This window comes from Hippoglossus stenolepis, chromosome 16 (genome assembly GCF_022539355.2).
Source record: "Hippoglossus stenolepis isolate QCI-W04-F060 chromosome 16, HSTE1.2, whole genome shotgun sequence".
NCBI classification, from domain to species: Eukaryota; Metazoa; Chordata; class Actinopteri; order Pleuronectiformes; family Pleuronectidae; genus Hippoglossus; species Hippoglossus stenolepis.
Genome location: NC_061498.1, coordinates 12,008,297 through 12,028,310, shown reverse-complemented (window position 1 = coordinate 12,028,310; position 20,014 = coordinate 12,008,297). Strand labels below are relative to the sequence as shown.

General features: G+C 44.5%; 1 protein-coding gene across 2 annotated transcripts; it reads left to right on the top strand.

Moving 5' to 3' along the window:
* The first annotated feature begins 731 nt into the window (after nt 1–731).
* On the top strand, nt 732–18,326 carry s1pr2 (sphingosine-1-phosphate receptor 2). 2 transcript variants are annotated; one of them, XM_035180866.2, is made up of 2 exons: nt 732–925; nt 15,095–18,326. In XM_035180866.2, exon 2 carries the CDS (start codon nt 15,222–15,224, stop codon nt 16,335–16,337), a length of 1,116 nt encoding a protein of 371 aa, XP_035036757.1. In that variant the 5' UTR covers nt 732–925; nt 15,095–15,221; the 3' UTR covers nt 16,338–18,326. The 2 variants fall into 2 exon arrangements, with proteins under 2 accessions (XP_035036757.1, XP_035036756.1); XM_035180865.2 differs by lacking the exon at nt 732–925 and adding an exon at nt 932–1,584.
* The last annotated feature ends 1,688 nt before the right edge of the window (nt 18,327–20,014 follow it).

Genomic DNA, 20,014 nt, shown 5'->3' with positions numbered 1-20,014 from the left:
TGAATTCTGACTTATTATTCAATCATAAAGAATACATATAATATATGGATACATATATATGAACACTAAATAAATTGAAAATACAAAAGCAATCATACATAATTGAGAATTGAAACATTGCACAATAACAGATGAAATCAATGTCTCAAACTCAACTTGACTGGAATTTATTAAGCGTATTAACTGAAATCAGTTGTTCTAAATCAGCATACAGGGAATAACAATTTAATTGTGATCCCTATATTTGATCCATTTATTCCATTGTTTCAAATGTGCTGGATCCTTCTGGTTCTGTAGTATTCCTTCCATATGACCTCAAGCTGTTAAATGAAGGTGAGATACGGTGATCTAATCGTCCTCATTCAGCTCCAAATGTGTGTGTTAAGAAAACTAAAAGATACTCTCACAACATTTACGCAGCTCCCTCTTATTCATATCACAGACACATGACATCATGGCCTCTCGGGATGACTTTGGCTTTCAGCGTAATGACTGTGAGGAGATTATTATTACCTCCTCTGGGGTTGCACAGAGGCCCTTTTTCTACTGGGTCCAGCACCTGCCCTGCTGTATGTCTAGGCACAGCCCAGAGTGACTAACAAGCCCTGACTTACCTTCACCTCATCCTAATTACACATAGAGCCAGACTTGGGGGGGATGGCACATGGAAATTAGACCGATGACTCATCAGGCACAACAAATATAAAAGAATTTGTTTTGGGAAATAACCTAGAAAATGTTCCAGATCAGGGCTGAAACTACTGTCTTATAGAGATATATGCATGTGCTCTCAAGGGGAAACTGAGGCAGGATGAGTTGAGAAGTGTGGACTCTGGTTCATGCTGGGATCTGTTTGGAAAGAGGAAGTGAGGAGGTGGAACATCTGGACTTCATTTGTGCGCTGCAGAGTCGAAGGGCAGAGAAGGTTCAGAAATAGTCCTTTTTTTTTAAATATACTGTTTTCCATATTAATTGCTCGCCACAAATCCGCATCATGGTTATATGTCGACACTGAGACTCGATCGCGTCTCTTTATGGGCAAGTGACGTTTCCATACTCTTGTGTGTGTGTCTCCCTCCTCTGTGTTGGTGGGTGTGTGTTCGCGAGTGTGTGAGTGTGTGTGTGTGTGTGTGTGTGCGCCTCCCCGACGCTCCACAGCCCCGTGGAGCTGTTGTTTCCCAGAGAGCAGTCAGGACAATCGGACGAACTGCTGGATTAGCGCGACAAAAGAGAAAGCGCGATCTCTGCCTCCCACTCATCCCGGCGCTCCTCGTTGCTATCGGAACCCGTGTATACGCTGCGTCTTTCTGGGGCGAAGATCCTTTTTTTTGGGACCGGTTTTCGCGGTGGCGCACGCACGGACCGATATGGATTTACCGCTGTCTAGACGAGACTCGCCGCCTTGCCCTGCGCGAAAGTTTTGAGTGCCAGCGCTGCTCGCGGAGCCCCCGGAGCGCAGAGCAGAAAGAGACAAAGTGGGAGAAAGCGCACAAGTTTTTACGCACGCAGCCTTTGTGGGAACCGGTGGTCACATGTGAGGACGTTTGGAGACGTTTCGCCGCTCTGCACTGAATCTCCCATGGGGTGAGCAATTGTCTGTAGTGTCACACAAAGAATCTAACGTATATCTCCCACTGTACTGTAAAAGGTTCCTCTCGGTTGAATAGCAAACCTCATTTACTCAGGTTAACTCAGGCTCATTAATCTTTTCTGTGACGTTCCTCCCATGACATCCACGGTCGGTTAATAATGAACTGAAAGTTGACTCACACACATCACTTGACAGCCGCGTGCACGGCCCCACAGCGCGCAACACCACAAAAGACGAGACTGTACTTGACTATACTGCACTTTTACTTCCAAGGAGCAGGAGCAGCCCGCAGCCACAGCCAGTGTTTGGACTGCGTGTGACAGCTGCGTTTGTTGAACCGTGCGGGTTTGTGTGCGTGTGTGCGTGCGTGTGTGCGTGTTTAAATGAATAACATTGCGTGGTGTTACATATTAACACGAGGGCCTGCAGCTGTCGATCATGGGGATCAATGCAGTCTGCGGCATCAAATGTAGGGTAACTGTTGGTGTGGGTTGACACACACGCACACACACACACGCATGCACGCACGCAAACACACACACATAGGGCTTTGAATTGACTTCCATTCATTTCTGGAGAACCTACAACCAAAACATTAATCCTAACCTCAACCTAAGTTTTGCCACAGTAGGACCTGGGCTCAAGTCCCCGCGAGGTCCACTGGTCAGTGTTTGTGCTGGAAAAGGTCCTGAAGAGGCAACAAAAACGATCACACACAAACACACGCACACACACGCACACGCACTGTTTCTTGGAGCCGTTGCGCAGCCTGCTGTGCCCCCTCCCTCCCTCCCCCCCCCACCCACTCTGACCCCTCCGAGTGTTGTTGAGGCTTGTTCATCCGTCACCCTAAAGAAGGCATTGTATTGAGAGGATGTATTAATAAGACAAAAGCCCCCATTATCCCGCATGTACCGGAGTTAATCTCATGGGGGCTGGAGATGTGCTCAACCACGGGGTGACAAGCGCAGAGCTTCAATTTGCAATGTAACTGAGATTTAGCAGAATACACTGGTTTATATTGTTTTCAGAGATGTCAGATGAGTTAAAGATTTCACTAAAGTGGGACAAAAAACTTTTTTTTTTTGGATAAGGGATGAGTTCCTTTTAGTTGCACATCAGAATGGAATTTAAAGCTGCCATCTTTAGAAAGCCTAGTAGCTAGATTTCCTTATCACCGCTCTGAGGCCACACTCACTTCACAGTCCACGGATTGTGTCCAAAAAGAGTAAAGCCTCCAGAGAGAAGGATACATAGGTGTCAGCACTCCAGTGTTGGGGCATCCTGTTGTGGGAGAAACCTGAAATCTCAGTGAGATAAGATGATAAGGTGGAGGAACTAATGTTTATTGCCCAGATAAAAGGCCCCATCCATCACTCTTTATCCTGGGGTTGGTCTGGTTCAGCTGCACAGTGTGGTGCTCATTAGCAGGCCTGCCTGAAACTGCGAAAGCCTTGTGCTGACACTATCTCGAGCCCCAGTCGAGGTAATGGGGCGGGAAACCAAACTCTGAAATGCATGCGGATGCTACAAAGCCTGTTGAATTAAGACGAGCAAACATCTTACTGTGATAACATCAGGAGTGGAGGGTGAAGAGGAAGCACGGTCAGCAGTGTTAGGAGAAGACTATCAAGTGTCGAACGTCCTGTCAGCAGCTTCGTTGATGCTGGTTTTGTCTGCTTTGTTTGGGGGATGCATGCATGGTCACTTATACTCAGGTGCTTCACCCAGCATGCCTTGGAATGGCAGGAGATGAGGCATGATGCAGCCTGCCGGCCGTCTGTGTTTTAGCACATGTGACCACATGGCTCATTACACCAGAACAACACCCACAACTCCACCAGGCCTGACCACTGCAGGCTTCTTCATATAATCGTTCCCAACCATCCTTGGCCTTGGCGAAAGTAACCTCAGGGTTCTGTGAACTGCGTCAACTCATTGGTCAGATGCTCTGCTGCTCCAGGCTTAACGCAGCCTCTCCCAGACAGGGAGCAGACGTGGTATTACTCTAACCAGGCTATATAGAGGAACTTAAAGATGTTAGAGTGAGGGTGGACTGGTTCAGTCCAGCAGCACATGACATCATGCGTTGAGGATGTGTGTGTTGCTGACCCAGCTCACTGTGCACAGTGGCCCTGTTTTACTCCACAAGATGACTGCTGAAACCGGACCCCTCTCAATGGGGAGTGCCGAGGGTACCGTGAGAAATGAAGACAAATAGATGACTTCAATAAATAAATAGATGTATAAGTGCATGGATGGATAAATAAATGAATGTTAATGCAGCAGTGGGAAATGGATTTGTGGGCTTTTTATTTTTTGTAATTTTTTTTAATGGAACGGTTCACTAGGGGGTTGAGGGCGGAGATGGGTGGTGGGTGGGTGGTGTTCATCCCTGAAGGATGCTCAGGTTTCAGTTCAGGCCTGGGAGCGATCCGCTAATAGGAAGCAGCAAGATGGATTTTCTTTGGGCAGACTGACTTCTCTTTTGTTGTCTCTACTCACCACTTTATTCAGTCACACTGGAAGGGTAACAACACAACAAGATCAGAGAGAGCGATCTGCCAGAGGCACCTTGGCTTTTCTTCTTTTCTTCACCTGGTTAAATGAAACCCGTCCTGCAAGTGTAAATGTGCATGACTTTCATAACTTTTGGGCTTTTCTCTGTGATATTAATAGTGTTCTGTGGAAGGCCATCTGGGTTCTGCAGGCTCAGAGTTCGAGCTGGTACTCCCCCCTCTTTTCGACTGAAAAACACTTTCCTTGGGTGTGGCAGCTGGAGAAAAATAAACGCCTTCTGTTCGCAGGCTGCAGAAGCGCAAGTCACAACACACAGCTGACAGCATGTAGCTTTCTGATTCATAGCCAAGAGCTGGGAGTGTCTCAGATCGGAGAAATTAATATGGCGTCCACTGTCTTTTTAACCATTTTGTACACACGTTTGAAAATAGGATGTGGCCAAAGACGGTGTTTGGTAAAGACGTGCACACTTATTTCTTGCCCTGTTCGTTTCTCCTTTTCAAAACAACCCTCCTGAGAATAATATGCTGTCAGTGCTGTTCTGATTATATAAACATTTACATAAGCTGAAAAAGTGGATCTGACTATTTTAGGAAAGCGAAAGAATCCATTAGCTTTAGAGTCTCCTGTTACATTCCTTTTCCACTTGAGGGACAAGATGTAAGACCCCCCATGATCAGGCGCTGATGCTTGTAGCAGCATGCCAGGATTTCCTGACGATTTCAAGGGAGGGGATGAGGCTGCTCGTCTGTCACGTTTCAGGCTTTGACCAGTCCTTGTTCCAAAATGCTGTCAGTTGGAAGTAATGCAGAAAACGTTTTTTTCATTTCTCTGACTGGCATTTTGCTTTGTGCAAGGCCGCTCCACAGACAGGGACATTGTGCATCATGCGAAGACAATGACAAGTAGATTGAATGCAAGGTTTCTTGTTACTGCCGTGGCTTTGGTTGGAATCTGCACCACTTGCAACCTCTCTTTAGGCCATACCGTGTGATTTATGTTCCTGTGGCAGCCTTAATCAGTGTGGTCATGTCGTGGTTTCCCGATTTCTGGTCATTCTCAGCACTCTCTCCGCAGCGATCCTCGAGCAGGTACACATGAAGATGCTGTGGTTTGTGGAGTCCACCTCCTCCGCCTCTGTCTTCTTCCATCTTGGAAGCCTTTGTTATACAGTCCGCTTTGTTTGTGCAGCTGGAAAACTCAGCAGGAGGATTTACTTCAGCGCACGAGCTCCCTAGATCCAGAAGTAAGCCAGAGACCGTTTTCTTGGATTTCAAATCACCCCATGCAGCCAGTGAGGTCCCGTTGAAGCCATTCATTTAGTTTAGCCTCTCAGATTTTCTAATGCCTAACAGACTGTAAAACCTGCAATGGCCTGTTTTGTTTAGAAAGAGCTGTTTATACTGAAAAGGCCCGAGCTTCAGTCTTTCCAGCCTTGAAGACACGATGGAATTAACCTCCAGCCATACACAAGCCGGGTCATGATAGAGGCCAGACTGCTCCACTGCAATAGACAGATTGAGTGGAAGTGGATGCTGTTTACTTAATATGACGACAGTTCCAACATGTCCGTTTCAGAAGGCAAAGTCAAGTAGCTGTCATCTCGTACCCTCCGAAAGTTACACCAGAGCAACACTCACTTTCTGAACCTGTTCGGTATTTTTGCAAATGATTCCTTGGCAATCCACTCGACCCAGACCTTGCATCAGTCCCAGTAAAGCTGCATAAAAAAGCCAAGTTATTTACTGTGGTGCCTTTTCTTTAAAAAAAAAATGTACTTGTGCAATGTTGCCAGGAAATAAAACAGACATGGTGTCCCTCCAAGATTGTGTAACTTAAAATACCCTCAAGACTCTTTCCACGCACACATTCGCTGGCCTTTAAATGCAGGTTGTAACTTTGGCTTATATATAGTTTTTGAGATACAGTGATGTCAGAGAGCGTAACTGATGCAGACATCACGAGAGTTTTTTTCTCAAGAAATAAATGTTCTCTTCTGTGAAATTGAAAGTAGTGAGGAACAACTGTGGACTGTGTGAGCACAACAATGTTCCCTCTCCAGGCAACCGTGTTTTTCTGTGACAACAGAGCCGCGTTTAATGGATCTGTGTTTGCCAGAGGAGTCTGAAGTTGTTTTCCTATGCTGGACCACAAGGAGAGATGGAGGGCCTCCATCAATTTATCATCTTATCAGTGGGCACTAGGCAGAAGCAATCAGGGTGGCTTTGTGGCCTGTGTGTTAGCCTGTGTAGATGCTATCGTTTCTCCCTTGTGCTGTGCTTTGCTTTGTCGCCAGCAAATTCTCCTTCCCCGTGTCTGTGGTGTGGGGATGTTCACTGTGCTGGAAATCCCTGCGAACGTCAGTGGAACAAACACGACCGTCACAGCCTAAGCAACCCTCCTCCACACGTAGAATGGGTATAGTGGGTGTTGTCATGTCTCGTGTTCATTGGCACGCCAAGCAACAGGTAATCGCAAACCCTGTCAAGGCAACCACACTGTTTCCCAACGAGGAAGGGGGAACATGAGAAGGGGTGGAGTTCAAGGTCTAGCAGCAGAGTAGAATAGAAGCAGGGATCCAGGACAAAGGAGATCTAACAGAGGGTTCAAAGCCATTCATTAGGGGAGACCTCATTGTAAAGACAAGAACACTGGAAGGTGTGAGAGGGGCTTGAGTGGCTGAAACTCGAATCAAGCACAACCCACCCCTCAGATCTGAGGTATCTGCTGTTGATCAGCCAGACCTGACCTATCTGCTTTGTGGTGTTGACACTCCAGCCAGCGTGCACATGTCAAACATGTGAGCTAAAGGTGCTGTGTGGTTAACACTTACTTTTGCACTTACTTTTGCAAATCAGACAAATCCATCCCTGAGCATTTGTGTGCTTTACCACTGCTGCATTGCAAGCTTTAACTCATTACACATCCGGCACGCTGTAGTGTGCCGGATGTGTAATGAGCTAAAGCAAAAGAAATGTGTCTTCAAGAGTTAATGATGCGGATAATATCCTGAAAACTGTTATGAATAAATTCATGAATAATCACATGTATGCTCTGAAAAGAGGATTTGGGACACATACAGCTCTCAGAAACTATGTCCTTAGTGCCGAGCGTCAGTTTCTTGAATTGAGATTGCAAAGTGTGTGCTGTAATGAAGTCTTAAATAGGGGGCTATAAGAACATGTCTGCTCCAGATGTGTGCTAAATAAATCCCTCTTGATGTGCATTTAATCACTTCTTTGTGCTCTCGTCTTTTGATCTCTGCGGTGAAGCTTGAAATATATACGAGGAGGGGAGGGGGTGTTAGAGTGAGGACCGCGTGGCTACACAAATCAGGAAGTGGTATTAAAAAGTAAATATGCAAAACAGAGCAATATTCAAAAAACATGAATAATTTTCGAAGCCGTTGGCCTAAGTTGACAGGAGCGGTACGAGGGTGAAGGTATTACACTAATTGCCTCTCAGGCGCCACCCTTGGAGATCCCCCACCCCCCCAGTGGGGCAGACGTGGGGGGGGGAGTGGGGGTCTCTCCATGCCGGTCATGCGGGTTATGGCTCCTGAGGCTGTATGATGTCCTTCTTTAGGCAGCTCTTTGTCTCCAGCTCAACTCGCTGCCACTCTGAGAGCCCCGCAGCACATGAACAGCTGCCATAAATAAAGCATTGAAAAGTTGTAGAGATGAACTGACTGAGAGGAGGGATGAAAAACAACACAAGCCCCTATGAAACATACAGTAAAAATAGATTTATACAAATATATATATATATGTATTCGCTCTTGATTGAACCATGTTGACAGTCTGAACCCCTCACAAGAGGCTGCACCCAAACTGTCAAACTGTTTGACGAGCGAAAGGGTAATCCCTAATTATAAGATGTATTGGGGACACCCACATCCCTAATATCTTGCAGCTTATACATGTTTTTAATGAAGCATGACTGTGTATAGCAAAATAAAAGACAAAGAGACACCAACGTTTTCTCTCAGAGCTAAAATTAACCCTCGAACTCAGTGAAAAGACGGAAGCGATTCATCTCTCAGCAAAGAGGAAGAGTTTTGTTCTTCTTCTGTTTTTGTTCTCATCTGATGCCATGATGAACGTTATCATGACACTGACGCAAACTTGGAATAAACACATCTATATTTTTTGGGGATGTGATCTGTGTTTGTCTGCAGCATAGTTTGACAAGCTACAGATGTTCCTTTGCCAAGATTATTTTTGACGGTTTAGTTGAGTTCCTCTCCAAGCTAGAAACTGTGAGATACTGCAGGCCCCTTGTCTCATATCTCTCATCAGTCTGCTCTGCCTCTCGACTGTGCAAGTTATGCTGCGACACCAAAATAGGCTCTTTTCTCTCTCTCTCTCTCTCTCGTTTGCATTTCCTATATAAAAACACTCTATTTTTCATTTGTCTGGTGATTTAATGAGCTGCTGCAGTTTCAAAACAACACACGGTCGACAAATTTGCCTCGGCCCACACTTCTCTTTAGTGGCCTACAGTGTGTGAAATAACTACCACAAAGAGCGTCTGTCTCTTGGGATTTTACTACTTTGATTTCTGGTGTTTAGGAAATATCAGTAAACTACTGCAGATATCTGTGGCCACGAGTTTAGCTTCAATATTGGCTGTTTAAGGGAATTGATTTTCTTTTTGGCCAACAGAACTATCCCTTTGTACAACGGTCAAAAGTTGTTGATGCTTCACTGCTCAGTTTGATGTTAAACACGTATGTTTGTGGACATTGTCTTCGTTTCAGCTGTGCTTCTTTGTCACTGTTTTTGGCATCGGTTTTATCAGCGAGCTTGTCTGCAGCGTGGCATGGGACAGAGATATGAGCGGCTTACGATAAACACAGACAGTCATAACCAAAGAGAATTGTTCTTGCTTTCATTTTCACCTTGTAGAAAGCGACGCTGCTGAGAAAGAGCGTAAACTGTGCATGACTGTTTAGTCTGTGCCGTGACCAAGGTCGTCTGAAGGAGCGGGACATGGATTTTAGTCGCCTCGCAGCAGCAACATAAGTCCCTCCCATCCCGGTTGCAGTGATACTGGAAACATGGATGCTTTTTTCCCCGGAAAATGAGGGCGGACAATCAATAGTGTTGCTGTGCGAGTGTGAAAAGATTGCACTCACAGGGCCCTGGGGCTCATTGATAGATAGCTAGAGCTGCATGAGGGGCACTGCAACCACCTGCCAGCAGACACAGTCCATCCCTGTGTTTTCTGTGGTTACACAGGGAGCAGCTCCATGCCGGAAAAAAGGGGCCTGCCTTAATGGGCCCATGTGTGCAGCAGCCCCCAGCAGCTTAGAGGAGGCCTGAGCTATCAGTGTGGAGACGAGAACGTTCAGTATGTCATTGCTCATAATGTTTAAGAAACGGAAGCAAGTCGAGAAAGAGTGTGGGTGTTGAGCCGTCTCACATCTTTTGCTTTAGTCATTTCCTTAAAGCTGAATCTCCTGTGGTAGCAGTGGTGAAACCTTGTGGTGGTAAAAGCTGGGTTTTCTCCAGTGCGTCTGACATGTCAACACTTGACTGGGGGAACTTTCTGACAACATCGCTACACTTTTTACATGGAATTTTCCTCCTCGGCTACTATTTCTCTGAAATGCTCATGTTTCTTTCTTAAAACAAGTACTGACAGGGATAACAATGATACTTTTTATTAATCACACACCCAAGGACATTTTACAAATCCCATAATTCGGTCAATAAAACAACATAAAACAATTGATAAAATGATACATAAAATATAGATACTGGTCATAATGGCACACAGGAGAGCGCATACCTCACAGAACAGCCTCCTTAAATTCAATCAAGTCGCACCAAATGTGACACACACATAGTTATCAGTCATCTACATGTGGCTGATTTGTATTTTCAGGATACACATGATGTACATCCATTTTTGAGAAGTCAACGAAATGTTGAAAAACACAATGTTAAAGAAAGTGAAAAACAAAATCTAGGATCCACCCCCTGATCCGGGTCCGTAACAAAATTGTATTAGTTCTTCCTTGTCAATCCCCACCCCTCCGCAAAATGTATTTGAATTCCTTCAAGTAGTTTTTTTGCGAACAAACAAAAAACGAAACAACAAAAATAGGCAAAAACATAACGTTGGCGGAGGTAGAGAGAAGTTCCTCACCGACACCAGCCGTTAATGGCTGTGAAACCGGAAAGAGCAAATCACAGCAGCAGATGCTCTTTGTGTGTCTGTGATGGATGACTTGTGACTGTTCTTAAATCTGGGGAGAGATAAGGTCTTTATTAAGAGAGAAAGGCCCACTGTGTTTTAGAGGGGGTGCAGGAAGTCATTAAACGTCCCTAAAATGGAAAATGTACATGATTAATGTTTTCATATTTCAGTCTGAACAAGTTATAGTTATAGTCTGTTATAGTCTGCTGCATTTGTGGAGAAGGTTCTGTGAATACATACAAGATGCTGAATTTGGTGCCGTGTTGCCATCACAGCGACTGGGGTGCAGGTAGTGTGAAGGGCAGATTGAAGGAGATGTGTTAGCGGATGTTTCAGACCACAAACAGCTCAGCAGAGAAACAAAGTGAACATTTTTCAGTGCAAACAATCGCTGCTCTGACCTCAACTGAAATGTTTGTGCAATGATACATTGTACGTGTGAGTGAAAATGCTCCTGTGCAGTTGTGCTTTGTCGAGGCTTAGGTTGCTTTTAAGTGCTTTTTGCTCAAGAGAAGCGGGGGGCGACAGGTAGAAGGTGGCGTCATGGGCCGGCGGTGCCTTTTTTTTTCCGGTGAGCAGACGGACGGTCGGCTAATTGGGGCTTATCAGGTGTTTCTTGGAAAAACACCTGAGGCTTTTGTGCAGCTGTCAGCCCCATGATGGAGAGGGAAACTCGGGCTTGTTAGGATTAGGAGAAAACCAGAGTCACCTTTCAACAGGGACCATCAGTCCATTTTGAATCAGCTATTGGATGTTAGAAAATAACTATGCTTCAAATGCAGCCATTTGCAGCAGTGGTCCAATGGTTAATTAAAGCAAATTCTCAAGTGAACGCTCCAAAAAATATTTAAGAGTGAAATAGTAGAATAAACCCAATGTGTTTATAAAGAATTTTAAATATGTTAATTTAAATCATCCTTATGATAGAACTGTGTAATCCAAATGGAGGCAAATCTTACAATACATAATTCTTCTAAAATGTTTTAGTGTATGTGCGGTTGCAAAAAATCCTGAACACAATTTGTTCGCATGCCTGTAGAATGTGTGAATGCCACAAGAGCATCGTTTCACAAATGAAGAGAAACGTGCTATATTTGTGGGCATAATAAGGATCAAAAAAACTTAAAGGATTTCCTGTCTGTTGTTTGTCTTCCTTTGTCTCGTTTTTTATTCCTCTGCCCGTTCTTTCTTCACCTTGTCTAACCGTGTCTGTGAAATACAGACAGGATATTGTGTTGAGCTTTCTGTCAGGTTTCTTCACTTTCACCTACAACGTAATGTTGGTTTATGAAACTCCTTGCCGTCTGTTCTCAAGAAGTTTAGTTTACAATTGAAAAATGTATGAATTCCTTGAGTATCGAACATCTACGTCCCACTCAATAAAACTTAAGTGTATTTATATAATTATTAAGTCACAGAGGAAGAACTTGAGAGCGAATTTTTTTTTTTTACCATGAATCCGTTTAAGTAGCCTTTGCTTGTGAATGAATACATTGGGAGTATACTGCTCGGTCTATTTTTACAATTTAGCAATGCAACCTAAATATCGATAAATTATAGTTGAGTTATATGGAAACATATCTTCTATGCAAACATGCATCGAATGCAAAATACACATTGATTGTAAGTGTAGACATGCAATTCAAAGACACAACAATCTCCAATTGTGTTAGTTAAGAAAGATGTTGGATACTGTTGCAACATTTTTGAACAATGTCTGATGTCCATTGTGAATATGTGACAGTTACGTCTCGGTCAAACATAGGTCACCACTCTGACGATTGGTCAGGAGGGCGGCGCTGCATAGCAGGAAGTCTCACTGGGACGTCTCCACTCCAGCCAATCACGGTGGAAACATCCGAGTGGCGCACGACAGGTGGAGGGGCAGGGCTGCTTTGCCTACAGAGATGGTGCTGTAGGCAAACCAGCCTGTCAGGTTTCCCACACACAGCGAAATCCCCTGATGACAGACGCCGAGGACTCCGCGTTGTCAGGAGGACCTCGAGTTGTCTACACAGCAGATGGAGAGAGAAGTGTCTTGAGAAAACCTGGCAGAGCTGAGTGAAAGAAACCAGACAAGACTAGAGATCGTTGCTTGATGGGATCAGGAGCCTTGACGCCCGTCTACACGTGGCTGTTCCGGCCCATGAGCACTCACTCCTCATTACTACATCAATGCTTACCTACTCTGTATGCACGGGTTGAACCACACCCATCTTTGAACTCATTTTGATCTCAAACACTCACCTATAATGTTTTGTGTGTGTATCTTGCACAGTTGTGACACTGGTGCTGGAAAAATCTTTGCACAGACACTTGCTGAAGTACTGAAAACCACCTCTGTGACGGTTCCCACTGCAGTCGGTGTCTCCAGGGCCACATTTTGCCGCAGTGGTTCCTAACAAAGGAAAACCAGCGCTTTTTCCTCTTAGTGGGCTTGAGGCGGTGGCGATACAGAGCTGGTCTATCTCAGCTGACTTTTCCATTAAACAAAATAGGCTGCTATAATGTGACCTAATGTAATTACAGCTGGCACACGTGCTCTGCCTCAGGTTTCTTATTCGTGTGTATTAATCGTGCTATAAAGGATTGGGGGAGGGGGGTGGGGGCAAGCTGTTCTGCTGTAGAGGTTCTGACAAGGGGGTGCTCAACTGTAAATAAATTCCTGCTATGATACAGTTGCAGCAGCCAAATGGAAGTGTGCTGTCTCATTATTAAGGCTGAAGGGCAACGCTCTTCACATTGAAGGAGACTATTGTTCTTTGTTCCAGCTTGGGGAAACAGTGTGCTGGTTATTACTGGAAACCAATAGCAGCTGTGTGCAGAAAATGTCTGTTTTCGGGCGAAAAGCTTTGCAGCACCATAACGTGTTTTCTGTGCAAAGTTCTGTGGTGCAACACTTCCCACCGGCGACTTTGTGTGTCCATGTGCTCATCACAGTGACGTCTCGGATTCCTGCCTTTGTGTCCAGATGCCGTTCCACATGCATGCTCGCTGTCCGGCTTTGTCTCCATCCCCTCTCCATCTTTTCGCTCTCCCAGGTTTTGAGTTGAAGCCCAAAGCAGGACAGAGGAGAAAGAGCTCCAGCCCCACTTTCCACTCAAGGTTTCCAGTTATGAGCTTGCTGCAGCCACCCAGGCCGGTTGTGAAGTCAAGCATCGGTGTAGAATTACCTCTGGAGCTGGCCCTGCAAAAGGGATCCTGTTACTTTTGACAGGTTTAAGACACCAGCTCCACCTGTAATTAGATTTCCAGAGCCTTTAAGTTTTCTTCTCATCCCTATTACTGCAGCCTGTTTTATTTAAGTTTGGTTTATCGATAGGTTTTTCCTCATAGGAGCATTTTAAGTCACATTCGTGATTCCCTGTTTTTTGGGGTATAATTCATTATTGTAAATTTTTCTAAAATTTGACACGTGATTAGGTCAAGGTTTTCCTCATTGATTAAGCTTGTTTGTGCATTCTGATGTTGGATGCATGACAAAACAGCAACATAGTCCCATAAAGTACTGTACAACATAATGTCATTGTGTGTGTAGCGTAATTATTCAGACCAGGCATCGGGATATCACTCACACAACCATGCAACATCCACATTAAGTGTATAGAATAATAAACGGCAGCATGTCAGTCACTACTCAGGAAGCTTTAGAGTCGAGGAGGCTCCCTCCTCCACTTCTCGGGTATCTGTTTGATTTGCTGGCGGATTTTCTGAACTGGTTGGAAGGGGCCGGACAGGATGAAGAGGTCTGGCTGATGCACGAGCTATGCTGAAGTTTCAAGAGGTAGCTCACTGGAGTGGAATGGTTCGCTCCCCACAACAATGCCCTGTGTTGACAGCCGAGTGCTCGGACAGGGTTGGTGGAATGTCCCCTTCTGACTGCGAGCGTGGCCCTTTTGTCTCAGCGCCAGTGCTCGCAGAGCCTCACAGAGTAGTGTATTCCTCTACCTGAAGATGGTCTCTGCCCGCTCAGGTTCAACATCCCAAAAAAGAGACGATCTTTGAGTGTTGTAATTTTTCAGAGCAAGTTGATATTCCCCTATCAGAGTCATTTTTGTAAAGCACATTTATAATCCCTGCCCGTTTGTATGTTACATACATGTTAAGATTACACATCTGAACGGATTTTTAGGAAACTTGGCATTTCTTGGTATTTTGTGAGCGTTTTTCAACATGTTCACTCATGACCCAGGGAATAAATAATGGATCTTGAGAGAAAAAACTTGGTGCAGCTTGAGTGAATTTAAGGGAGTGTTGGAGCTTGGTGGAGGTAATCGCTCTACTGAGTGTCATTCTGGTTTTAGACTGCAACAAGCTGCAACTGCGCCTTCATGGGCTTTCAGTGCAGGATGTAACAGATGGATACAGTGAGTGCAGTGTATTCGCTGAGCGGCCATTCATTTGTGTCATTTGATTGTAGGTATTTACACTAAATCAAAAATGCTCACTCTTCATGTTGAATGTTTACGCCTGAAGGACATGACAATATATATATTTATTATTTCAAAGCTCTGCCCTTTTGCTGCTTCTTCTTACTTTGATGTTGAGTTACTACAATGACGTCTACTTAAAGTAAATTGAAGAAAATGTTTCCACTCTGGAGACTGAGGCACAGGTTGTTGCTTAGAGACTTTGTTTTGCTCAAAGAGTTTGACTTTGGCGAGTGCGTGACTTTTCCAAAAAATGTATGTTTGCTTTGCCACAGTTTATTTCATTAGTGCAACAAAAATGTCCCCTGTGAGTAACCCAGGCCTTCTCTCTCTTCCTGTGTCTGTGCAGGTGACCCACATCAAGCTTCTAAGACGCAACTGTGGGACAGGCAGTCTCCCTCGCGGCCTAGGCCTGCTTCCTGTCCTGAGAGGCGATGATAATCTGCGTAGACACTCTTCACGACTCCGCTGTGTGAATGAATCTTTGCCGTAAAGCCACCGTGCTCTGCCAGCCCGTCACCATGAGGAGCAAGTATTCCCAGTATTACAATGAGAGTCTCATCCGCGCCTACTATGCGTTCGCAAAGAACAAGACCACGCATGAGCTGAATGAGTACTATCGGAATAAAAAGCAGCTCAACACCCTCAACATCGTCATCGTGGTCCTCTGCACCATCATCATCCTGGAGAATCTGCTGGTCCTCCTCGCCGTCTGCCGCAACAAGAAGTTCCACTCCGCCATGTTTTTCTTCATCGGCAACCTGGCATTCTCTGACCTGCTGGCAGGCTCGGCCTACATAGCCAACATTTTTCTATCAGGGTCGGCGACCTTTGACCTGGTGCCTGTGCAGTGGTTCATCCGGGAGGGCACCGCGTTCATCGCTCTGGCGGCTTCTGTTTTCAGCTTGCTGGCGATAGCTATAGAGCGCTACACAGCTATTACCAAGGTGAAGGTGTACGGCTCCACTAAAACGTGCCGCATGTTCCTCCTGATAGGAGCATGTTGGGTCACCTCCATCCTACTCGGAGGACTACCCATCATCGGCTGGAACTGCATCAACAACCAGCCTGAATGCTCGGCCGTGTTGCCCCTCTACTCCAAGAAATACATTGTCTTTGTCGTCACCATTTTCAGCCTCATATTGCTCTCTATTGTCATCCTTTATGTGAAGATCTACTTGATTGTACGCTCCAGCCACCAGGAAGCAACCAACTCACCGGCCTATGCCCTTTTGAAAACAGTCACAATAGTGCTGGGTGTCTTCATCATGTGCTGGCTGCCAGCTTTTATCATCCTCCTCCTAGACTCATCCTGTGGCATACAGTTCTGCAATATCCTCTCCAAAGCAGACATCTTTTTTGGCTTTGCCACTCTGAACTCAGCTCTTAACCCAGTCATCTACACGCTGCGCAGCAAGGACATGAGGAAGGAGTTTCTGCGTGTGCTGTGCTGCTGGGGGGTGCTGCATAGCGGGCGGCCCAATGACCGCTGTCTGGTCCCTCTAAAGAGCTCCAGCTCCCTGGAACACTGCACGAACAAACACGAACACCAGAGCATACCCATCATGCAAGATTGTACCACCTGTGTCTAATTTGGTGCAAACACATCAGTGTGCTTGTGTGTGCTTGTGTGTGCTTGTGTGTGTGTGTGTGTGTGTGTGTGTGTGCATGTGTGTGTGCGTGTGTGTGTGTGTGCGTGTGTGAGAGTGAGAGTGAATGTGTGTGTGTGAGTTAAAGCAGAGAGGCTGTGATGAGATATTATAGAGAGCAAGCCGTGGACTGACATGTGTGGCGAGGCCGGAGTGCGGCAGTGTGTAGTGACACATTCTCCAATGCAGACTTTCATTACATAAAACCTGTGTGAATTCACAATCATCATTCAAACAATTCACCCATTCACTGGGTGTAAAAACACAATGTTTCAAGAGGAAACTAATGTAAAAGGAGAGAACTTTCTGAAATGTGAAAATAGCTTTTTTAAAATATAGGTACTCCCATTAGTTAATATGGAGTGGCATACCATTTTAATGTATAAGCCTGTCATCTTGTTTTTCTTTCTACACATGTAAACCCCTATTAAAAGCCAAAAAATGGAACAATAGCATGCATTATATCGTAGATATGGTGAGTTGTTATGGGCCTTTCAGGAACTGCATCAATGCAAAGCTTGCAAAATTGCACTTTGTAGATTACTTTCGTGATTGTTGTCCTTTGTGAGGTTTAACCACATTACTCTTCCTCTGTAATATGTGTTAACATTAGGCCTTTAGATTCATCGCTCGTTCTTGACTGAAGCGAAGGCATGATCAGCTCCGCTCAACACGGCGCTCCACAGAAGCCATACTAGCACGAGTCTCCCCCCACCAAACCAGGGCTATATATCCCCTATATAACCTTGCATCTGATAAATCTGCTTACATTTAATGCATGGAATCCTAACTCTTTTGTAAGCACTAATGTGTATGATATATTCCAGCTCCAGCCTCCATCATTAACACCCCCTTCCCTCGTTTGTCCTCATAATCTGCCCCTCTCGCTTTTACTGTTGTCTTTTGTATCTGAACAGTTTCCGTGGAGGAAGGCCTAATCAGAAAGCACGTTTCCTGAAGTGAGTTGGCACTGATGAATTTTACTCATTGACAGCTGTCCAGCAGCTTTGACTCATGGGACCGATGTCCTGACAGTGTTGTAGCAACGTAGCCGCGATGTGCTGTCTCTGTTTGCGCCTTCCTCTCTGGGATTGAGGCTGAATGTATGTATGAAGTGTTCGGGGCCGGCGCTCCGTTGTTGACAGTATTATTGATCATCATTTTTAAATAACCAAGTCACTGACGATCGGAGAGTGGGATGAATAGAGTAGATCACTCTCACTGTGAATTCTTAAATAGCACCATGAACAAAAATATTGTTGTGAACTTCCTGGTTTAATTTGCTAGCCATGTGTCGCGTGTAACTTTACGCGTCTCGTCTTTCCGAAGATCCCTCGCCTCCCCTACAAAATAAGAGAAGTTCTTGTTCCAAACACACAGGGGAGTGTGTGTGTGGGGGGGTCGTCTTTAATTTCTGACATCCTACAACTCGTAACTTCCTTCAGCCATAGGAAGTCCGGTTTTTCATTGTCCGGTTCCTGTTGTTCAGGGTTACACTAACCTTCTTCCTGTAGACACACGTTTAAAATCCTCCTCACCCTCAGTTTTTGTTCATATTGACATTTAGATGGCCAAGTAGAAATGGTGAAAAGCACTTTGGCAGCTTCAGTGATGTTTGCGTTCCCCCAGGGTTTTTTTTCCCGATGGAGATTTGTTTTAATCTATGTACCTATCTCTTCATTGTGTTGCCTGATTCTATGATTTTTTTTGATAAATATATAAAAAAACTATGTATGTCTGTAAGTATGTATGTATTTTTGTACAGTATGTATGATTTGTGTTGTATGAAATGTCTCGTGTGCAATAGCCTTGTGTGTCCAGTAGCACGCTGCCTGTGTTAAACCGGTACAATCTGAAACACTAATGTTGGTACATAAACAATTTTTGTAATTGCATTCCCTTTTTATAAAATAAATGAAATACTGAAATAAACCAATTTTTGTTTGTTTCTTTCTTTGTTGTGTTGTCACGTTTAATACTCAGCTGAAAGAGGTGCAGCTGTAGCTTTTCTGCAGGTCCTGAGATGTTTCTCCCTTTCGTGCCCACAAAACAGCAGCATTTAATCCAAACATGCTCTGACAAGGTCAGGAAAACCCTAGCATCATCATGAAAGTACAACATTGCACACGCAAATGCTGCTTAGCCATTAATCACTGCTCTCTTACCTAATAACATTTTTTTCAATTGGTTAAAGGCGGAGGCAAGACAGGGCTATGATGGGAAGCTGGGCAGAGGGCAGGGAGGGTGAATACAGGGTTTGATATGGAAGAATGTCTATTTGTAAGATTGTTTGTCTGAGGGAAGCATAAAGAATGGCCCTGGGAGAGGTTTTCGGGTAAGGGGGAGACTTGGGGTGAGGGGAGAGGCTGACTTATAGTGGCCTTGAGAGAGTTGGGCCTGTTTCCTGTCAGACATCCAGGATTCCTGGGTGGGAACACTGGCTGAATCAGCCCCAGGAGGGTGCGCTGCTGGGAAGTCGGCCAAGTCTTTCCAGTGCCCTGCAGGATATAACATCAGCCTCAGAAGCCTAAAGGTGAAGTTGTGTAGACAAAAACATTGAAGTTGGCGCACAAGACTCATATGCGTTAAAAAGAAAGCCCTACTATTTCACAGATCATCTCTGTAGATTATGTAAATAAACATTTACATTGTCCCAAGTCACCTTGGGGAACATTACACTTTGGGGACTTGAACTAATTTCCTGGAAGCGAACCTTAACGTTACCCATACCCAACATTTGCTTGATAGTAACTTCACCCTAACTTTAACCACTGTCCAAAACATCAGCTTTTGTTCCCACTCTGAGAGCCGTCTATAGTAGGAAATTTGTCATGAAGATTCTCAGCCAAATTGAAAAGTCTCAGATGCCTATTTTCAAATTATCTATGACATAGTGCCACCTTGTGGTGAAATAGGAACAAAGCCAAATATGAAAGCTGTTCCTCCATATCTTTTAAGTTGGACAGAGATTTATAGCCGAATCTACTTAACGACTGCAACTAATGATTATTATCATTATTGATTATCTTCTCAATCAGTGAATTTAGTGTGTTTTCGCTAAAATCACAGAAATTACAATGAAAAACCTAGTTTTATTCTCATATTCTTTGGTATCTTCTACAAATGTTTTGTGCGACAGGCAGTCCAAGTCAAATAATATTTGTTCACTTTAAATTAAGTTAGAAAATCTTGACCATGTTCGACACCTTCCTTGGGAGACCATCCATATAAATCAAATTTTGAGAAGAATTAAACGATAGATTATCTGTCCCACTTTTTTATATACAGTCTATGGTCCCACTGTTAAGCTGGCTGTGTTAAACTGGTACAACCTGTAACACTAATGTTGGTACATAAACAATTTTTGTAATTGCATTCCCTTTTTATAAAATAAATGAAATACTGAAATAAACCAATTTTTGTTTCTTTCTTTCTTTGTTGTGTTGTCACTTTTAATACTCAGCTGAAAGAGATTTTTTAGGTGCAGCTGTAGCTTTTCTGCAGGTCCTGAGATGTTTATCCCTTTGGTGCCCACAAAACAGCAGCATTTAATCCAAACATGCTCTGACAAGGTCAGGAAAACACTAGCATCATCATGAAAGTACAACATTGCACATGCA